Source organism: Bos javanicus, chromosome 19, assembly GCF_032452875.1.
Source record: "Bos javanicus breed banteng chromosome 19, ARS-OSU_banteng_1.0, whole genome shotgun sequence".
NCBI classification, from domain to species: Eukaryota; Metazoa; Chordata; class Mammalia; order Artiodactyla; family Bovidae; genus Bos; species Bos javanicus.
In genome coordinates, this window is record NC_083886.1 from 16082256 (window position 1) to 16089890 (window position 7635).

The 7635-nt window shown below is 43.9% G+C and overlaps 2 protein-coding genes and 1 non-coding gene across 4 annotated transcripts in view; 1 reads left to right on the forward strand and 2 right to left on the reverse strand.

The window, feature by feature from the left end:
• The window catches only part of AP2B1 (adaptor related protein complex 2 subunit beta 1), a 114983-nt gene extending 113853 nt beyond the window's left edge, over positions 1 to 1130 (reverse strand). Inside the window, exon 1 of one of the 2 annotated variants that reach the window (XM_061390359.1) lies at positions 1044 to 1130. The gene's annotated coding sequence lies outside the window, so the exon portion shown is untranslated. The remainder of the gene's footprint in view (positions 1 to 1043) is intronic. The other variant, XM_061390356.1, reaches the window with a different exon arrangement.
• A 167-nt stretch (positions 1131 to 1297) lies between these two features.
• PEX12 (peroxisomal biogenesis factor 12) lies at positions 1298 to 5373 on the forward strand. The gene is made up of 3 exons (XM_061390360.1): positions 1298 to 1913; positions 2207 to 2760; positions 3879 to 5373. Exons 1-3 carry the CDS (start codon positions 1788 to 1790, stop codon positions 4276 to 4278), a joined length of 1080 nt encoding a protein of 359 aa, XP_061246344.1. The 5' UTR covers positions 1298 to 1787; the 3' UTR covers positions 4279 to 5373.
• Positions 5374 to 6461: 1088 nt separating this feature from the next.
• LOC133233130 (Z30 small nucleolar RNA) lies at positions 6462 to 6558 on the reverse strand. The gene has a single exon (XR_009731607.1). It is a non-coding gene; the product is annotated as a Z30 small nucleolar RNA (small nucleolar RNA).
• Positions 6559 to 7635: the final 1077 nt, after the last annotated feature.

Below are 7635 nucleotides of genomic sequence, written 5' to 3' on the forward strand. Positions count from 1 at the left end.
CTCCAGTACTCTTGCCTGGAAAATCCCATGAATGGAGGAGCCTGGTAGGCTGTAGTCCATGGGGTCGCTAAGAGTTGGACACGACTGAGCGACTTCCCTTTCACTTTTCACTTTCATGCATTGGAGAAGGAAATGGCAACCCACTCCAGTGTTCTTGCCTGGAGAATCCCAGGGACGGGGGAGCCTGGTGGGCTTCCGTCTATGGGGTCACACAGAGTCGGACACGACTGAAGCGACTTAGCAGCAGCAGTAGCAGCAGCAAAACAGGGAGTGGAGAGGTAATCTTAACCTAAGGTCAATCAATAGGAATCTGAATCATAAGTACAATGACAGAAATTTGTTGAAGCCCATTTATTGCAACATCAATGCCTGGGTGAGACTTTGCTAATTCTTGCTAGAAACATCCAGTAGAACTGTATAATTTCTGTTCCTTCAGAGTTGGCTTTCCTTATTTTGTTAGCTATTGTGCTGCTGCTGCTGCTAAGTCGCTTCAGTCGTGTCCGACTCTGTGCGACCCCACAGACAGCAACCCACCAGGCTCCCCCGTCCCTGGGATTCTCCAGGCAAGAATACTGGAGTGGGTTGCCATTTCCTTCTCCAATGCATGAAAGTGAAAAGTGAAAATGAAGTCGCTCAGTCGTGTCTGACTCCTAGCGACCCCATGGACTGCAGCCTACCAGGCCTCTCCGTCCATGGGATTTTCCAGGCAAGAGTACTGGAGTGGGTTGCCATTGCCTTCTCCGTTATCTCTGCCTATGTCGCTTTAAATCCTTCCCTAAGGCGGCAGATAATAGTGAACCACGACCCCCGCCGCAAGCAAAGTGAGGCTTCCATCTCCACATTCCCCTGGGTCCCTCGCCCCTATCTGGATCGCCCCAGGGAACAAACGCCCAAGCTGCGGGCCGAGCTCAGGCTCCAGATGTCGATGCAGTGACCCCAACACCTTGCCAAAAAGACTCCGCAAAGAGAGATAAGAGCTGTGGCTTTCCAACAAGACAGCGACGCAAACCCAGTTACGAAAAGTAAAACCCATCAGCAGAGACCTCTCCTCCAGCCGGTCGCCTCTAGTGCCTCCCTCACTTTCAGCGGGGGCGGAAGCGGAAGTTCCGATGAAGTCATAGAGTTGTCTAGTTCCGGTTTCCAGTGCCGCAGTCCAGGCTAGAGCGCCTCTCCTCCGCCAGCCTTCCCCAAGCTCCTGCGGCTTCTATTTCCGGCTGCGGATTCTGTCATAAAGCGGAGACCTCCTTTCAACCGCGGTGTCCCGGGTCCCTCGCGCCTCGTCCGGGGTCAGCGCGCAAGAACGGTCACGGTGGGGGGACTGCTCAGGCCACAGCTGAGCCAAGCCCTGGTGGGCCGCGGAGGGCCGGCCGTACTGGTGCACATCCGATCCCTCAGATCCGCCTGGCTTTTGAACCCTCCTGAGTTAGAGCCCCTGACTGGCAGCCTCCAGGACTGCCGCTCTACAGGCCAGCGCCCAGCGCCGTGCTGTCTTCCCCATAGTTACGCTTTGTTCCGTGAGGCGCAGCGTTAGTTGTCACCCCCTCCTACACACTATTCCTACCCACGTCCGTGTTAACTTCGTTCTTCACCTTCCTTCACTCGAACCCTCCCCCTCACCTTGCCTCCGGAAAAGGTCTTTTTTTTTGCCCAGTTCCAGTAAAATTGAGGGGCTATCCTTTGAGATAAAAGTTACCGTTGAGACTGAGCACCCATCTGGCGCCCCCCCAAAAGTTCATGCTTACTAAAGAGCTTGTGGACAAAGTAAAACCCAGTGCACACACGAAACTATGGCCGAGCACGGGGCTCACATCACGACTGCCTCTGTCGTGGATGACCAGCCATCCATCTTTGAGGTGGTAGCACAGGACAGTTTAATGTCAGCAGTGAGACCTGCTCTTCAGCATGTGGTCAAGGTAAGGATTTAATTCTCTGGAAAGTTTTAGGGATGTCTGGGGTAAAAAAAACCCAGTAATTTGAATTTGTTGGCCTCGGTTTCAAAATAATCAGTATGTAATTTATATCCTATGATTTAACAGTTATGGAGTCTCTCTTCTGTGTAGAGTGTTGTGTGCACTACATACCCAGCCCTTCAGGGAGGTAAAGGTGTAGAAAGAAAAGTGTAGAATTTAGAGGGAAAAAAAGGAAATGTAAATAACAAGGCATAGTAGCTGTTGTAATGGAATGAATTTCATTTATTTTGCTGTAGGTTCTTGCAGAATCAAATCCTGCCCACTTTGGCTTCTTTTGGAGGTGGTTTGATGAAATCTTCACCCTGCTAGATCTTCTGCTCCAGCAGCATTATCTGTCGAAAACCAGCGCCTCCTTTTCTGAAAACTTTTATGGCTTAAAGAGAATTGTAATGGGAGACCAACACAAGCTCCAGAGGTTGGCCAGTGCTGGTCTCCCAAAGCAGCAGTTTATGAAATCAATTATGTTCCTGGTTCTTCTTCCCTATCTGAAAGTGAAACTGGAGAAGCTGGTTTCTAGCCTGAGAGAAGAGGACGAATATTCCATCCATCCCCCTTCTTCCCGCTGGAAACGATTTTACAGAGCCTTCCTGGCAGCCTACCCATTTGTTAACATGGCCTGGGAAGGCTGGTTTCTGGTACAGCAGCTTCGATACATTCTAGGAAAGGCTCAGCATCACTCACCACTGCTGAGGCTGGCTGGAGTTCGGCTAGGTCGGCTTACAGTTCAGGATATACAAGCTCTGGAGCACAAACCAGCTGAGGCCAGCATGATGCAGCTACCAGCTGGGAGGTAAGGCCTTAACATTTCCCCAAAGTCTTTGATTAATAAATTCTAAAATCTGATCCCAATTTCATAATTCACCTCCCTCAGTCCACTCTGAGGTCATTTCATAAAATCACTGAAAAACTCATGTGTCCATAAAATAGGGATTGCCATCCTGTTAACTTTGCGACCCTGTGGACTGTAGCCCACCAGCTCCTCAGTCCATGGGATTCTCCTGACAATACTGGAGTGGGTTGCCATTTCCTTCTCCATTCCTCCTCATACTGCCTACATTTTTGTGCACACTTGCTATGTACCAGGCCCTGTGCTGGTACACAGATGTTTAGGTATATCACCTCAATCCTTATCACAACTCAATGAAATAATGCATAAGCACCATTTAACAGTTGAAGAAACTAAGTTCTAATAGTTAAGTACCTTGCCAAAGCCACATAGCTCCAAAGTGGCAGAGCTGAGATTCCAGCCAGATCAATAGAGTTCTAAAGACTGCTCTTAACATGGTGCTCTCCCCCTTGCATTGGTGCTAGTGGTAAAGAATCTGCCTGCCGAAGGAGATACCAGAGACTAGGGTTCAATTCCTAGGTTGGGAAGATTCCCTGGAGTAGGAAAGAGCAACCCACTCCAGTATTCTTGCCTGGAAGTTCCCATGGACAGAGGAGACTGGCAGGCCACAGTCCATGGGATTGCCAAGAGTTGGACAGGACTGAACGTGCACACACATCCCACTTCTAGTTAGTGTTTGTGTTCTCCTACAAGTGCAAATATATTCCTCAATACTGCTGAGTTGTTTTTTTCCCTGGATATTACTATCCTTCACCCCCTGCCCCAAAAGGTCTATATAATCAATATACAAGTTGATTATATAGTCTGTATAATCTCACTAATTTATTTCTCAGAACACAAGCTCTAGTCATTAAAAACAAATCTTAGCTCTTATGCTCCTAAAATATTATATAAGTCACAAAGAGGGAATTGTTTAGAAGGGACCATTAAGGACACAATTTTCAATCCCCAAGCTAAATCAGATTCCAATGAAAAATACAAGAACTACGTTTCTATTAGTCATTCTGTGATTATACCTAAATAGTTTCTCTTTTTGCCTCCTTGTTCTATTCTCCAAACAGCATTGGTGAGAAGATAAAGTCAGCTCTGAAGAAAGCCGTGGGGGGTGTTGCCTTGTCCCTCTCTACTGGCCTTTCGGTGGGTGTATTCTTCCTGCAGTTTCTTGAGTGGTGGTATTCGTCGGAAAACCAAGAAACCATCAAGTCCCTGACTGCTCTGCCTACTCCACCACCACCTGTACACCTAGACTACAATTCTGATTCTCCCCTGTTACCCAAAATGAAGACTGTGTGCCCACTGTGTCGTAAAAACCGGGTGAATGACACGGTTCTCGCCACCTCTGGCTATGTGTTTTGTTATCGCTGTGTGTTCAATTACGTGAGGAGTCACCAGGCTTGTCCTATCACAGGTTATCCAACAGAGGTACAGCATCTGATTAAACTGTACTCCCCTGAGAACTGAAAGGGATTAGCACCTTACCTCACAACACAATGATTGTACTGTAAGGCCACAGGGCTGGTTTTCCACAGGGTAAATAGCATTTTTGATACTTCTCACTCTCAACTAATAACTGTGAACTTCAGACAACCACATGGATTTCTTTAAAAGGATTTACTCATCGATCTTAACCTTTTAGCTTGCTCCCTAGACACCCCTACTTAGAGTTGACTGAGCTGGTTAGAGTGAGAGAATCAGGACTGGCAAGGGATGTGAGGGTCAGCAAAGAGGAAGGGATCAAAGAGAATACTTGACACAGAAGATCTTCTCTCCCCTTTGTTAAAGGACAAGAGGTATAGAAGCTCTCAGGGAAAACCCAAGTTAGATGTCATTAAATGGGTGGTGAATCAGAAACAGGCCTTTTTGGAAAAGAAAGCAATAACCAGCCCGTGTGCTCAGTGGCTCAGTCATGTCCGAGTCTTTGAAATCCCATAAACTGTAGCCCAAAAGGCTCCTCTGTCCATGGCACTATCCCGGCAAAAATACTGGAATGGGTTGCCATTTCCTCCTCTAGGAGAGCTTCCCAACCCAGGGATCGAACCTGCATCTCTTGTAGCTCCTGTGTTGGCAGGTAGATAAATTCTTTACCACTGAGCCACCTGGGAAACCTGCCTCTGAGGAATAGGTTTTATTGGCTTGCAAACAGTATGAAATACGGACTTGCTCTTTATAGACATACTTAGAAACACTTTAGGAAAACAACAGCTCCTCCCATCTGCTGTGACCCACTTGTTACATAACACCTGCTACAGTTTATCAACTTTTAAAGTTCCCTTTGTGAACCACAGGTGTCTTCCTTGGGAAACTGGTTAAAGGAAAACAGAGGTTGAATGTATATACAGAATAGTCTGAAGATTTCAATGTGAAAGCAAAGTGACTAATGAAGAGATGGTGTAAAATACTGACCTAACTGTGACTGGGTACATAAAGCACCTTTCAATAAGCTCTTTCTGCTTGTTGTTAAAGAGTTTGCTAAACTAACATGAATTATTCTGGCTATTACTGAAGTTTCTATGAAACGCTTAAATAAATTTTAAGAATAAATGTTTTTGGCAAAGAGCTGTTCCATGTCATGATTATGTGAAAACTGAATGATGAGATATTTATTTATTTTTGGCCACACCTCAAGTCTTGTGGGATCTTAATTCCCTGACCAGGGATCAAACCCAGGCCTTCGGCAGTGAAAGCCTAACCACTGGAGTCCTAAGCACTGGACCGGCAGGGAATTTCCTAGTTGAGGTACTTACAGTAAATTTTCATTTAGATCACTTAGGACTTTTTGAGGCATTTTGGATTATTTTGCTGTTTTCGCTAATTGAATACTTGGAGAGAAATCCTCTACTCCAACAGCAAGAAATTAGTCTTGCATGAAATACCTTATTCTACAGAAACTAAGTTGCTGCCGCTGCTAAGTCAATTCAGTCATGTCCGACTCTGTGTGACCTCATAGACGGCAGTCCAGCAGGCTCCCCCGTCCCTGGGATTCTCCAGGCAAGAGTACTGGAGTGGGGTGCCACTGCCTTCTCTGAACCTATGTAGAAAAATGCAAGCCACTGGATCGGAAGGTTGGTGAAAATATACAGGGTTTTTTTTTTTTTTTTAATCATTACTAGAAGAGGAAGAATGAAAATTCTAGTAAGTGCCTCTGCTGAGACAGGTGTTTGCTAATACAACTCATTTTAGCAATTCAAAGCACATTTTCTGACACCACAAAGGTAATAGAAATATTGCAACAGAATAGCCTATAGATTTTAAAATATTTAATTTTTTAACTTGTTTAAAAGTTAAACCCAAGACATACTGACTTAATGGGAAATCCAATGAGCAACACTTTTCCAGGCTGAACACCTGTTTTCCCTTAGTCTGCCCCAAGAGAGCATGTACATGTTAATTACTGTTATTTTACAATCACTGCTAAACAAGCATTTTAACACAGTAATCAGTCAATAAGGGAACTGAACCAGATTCAGGGATGAAATAATGCAGTCTTCCATGAAGATATCAAAGCAGTATTTTTCACCTCAACCTACAAAGAAAACATGAAAGTATCAGTAATACAAAAGCATATTAAAGAAATGCTCTAACATAATAAAGCCAGTATCCAAATAGGCTAGAACATACCAGTGTAGAAAAACCACAACCAGAATCAGCTCAGAGAGAAGATTAAGGGGTCATACCCTGGTCAAAGCCAACACTGAAGCAATGGCGATACCAGGTCAGACTATGCTTCACTCATCATCGCATCATTGCTTTCACCTCCTTGTATTTCATAAGAGCAGCTCCAAACCCTATTTTCACATCAGAGAAAACTTAGGTTTACCCATGGAAAAAAAAAAGGAGCATGGGCTTTCAATATTGCATCTTCCACTATGCACCTTAAACAACTCTGCTGTACAAAATGTTAACATGAACAAGTTTTGTTTTGGGGTATGTGGTTTTCTTTGGTTGTTTTTATTTTTATTTATTTTTTTTCCTTTGGTTGTTTTTAAAATACACAGTAGAGAAGCATTTACAGTTCAAAATAATTTCTGGTTTTAGTGAGCCCAAACACCATGCATGATAAAATCTTAGGGATTGTCTGTGAAGGGATTTATAGTCTAGTTCTAAAGGAAAACCTTCAGGAAAGATTTTCTACTAAAAAGCCTTTATAAACTCCAATTCATTTAACATATAATTTGATTTACAATTCTACTGCCAATAAAGATGAAAAGTATTAGCCATAAAAATTTTATACAAGTCTTCTAAAGAATCCAAAACCTGAGGAGGATATGATTTGACAAAGGTGCATAGCAAATTAACAACAGAGTTGGAGGAGAAACAGGTCTGGTTACCAGATTTATACTTTTCCACTACCAGCTAAATATAAGGTTTAATTTCATTTTTCTCCAGAGGATGGGCAAGATAAAGGAAACAATGCAAAGCCTGAGTAATTCACAACCTGGATAATCAATTTCTGAATGAGAAAGTTGACTACATTTTATTTATTCTAAATGACGCCTTCTCATGGTTTGCAAACAATGTCAACCTCTCCAGCTTTTCAGCAGAGTACTGTCAATATATAAGTAACAATTTTGGACACACAACATGCTTCAGTTGGCCACTTATAAAACTGATAATAGACTGATACTCCCTAGTTAAAACTGGACAGCTACATATGGCCTGTGTTCTCCATTCAGCAACTAAACTCCACAAAGAGAGGGAAACTACTAAAAACAAAGTGCCTTTTTAGAGGCTTGAGCCTTGATCACACCAGCCTTTGCAGGAGTACGTGTTACAAAAAAAACAAACGAGCTAACAGAACTTAAATAACTCTTGTCTCAA

What these genes read in the sequence shown, in the direction of transcription:
- PEX12 (XM_061390360.1), top strand. Translation starts at nt 1,788, where the DNA reads ATGGCCGAGCACGGGGCTCACATCACGACTGCCTCTGTCGTGGATGAC. An exon ending in CTCTTCAGCATGTGGTCAAG is followed by an intron (nt 1,914 to 2,206) that starts GTAAGGATTTAA and finishes ATTTTGCTGTAG; the next exon opens with GTTCTTGCAGAATCAAATCC. An exon ending in ATGCAGCTACCAGCTGGGAG is followed by an intron (nt 2,761 to 3,878) that starts GTAAGGCCTTAA and finishes TTCTCCAAACAG; the next exon opens with CATTGGTGAGAAGATAAAGT.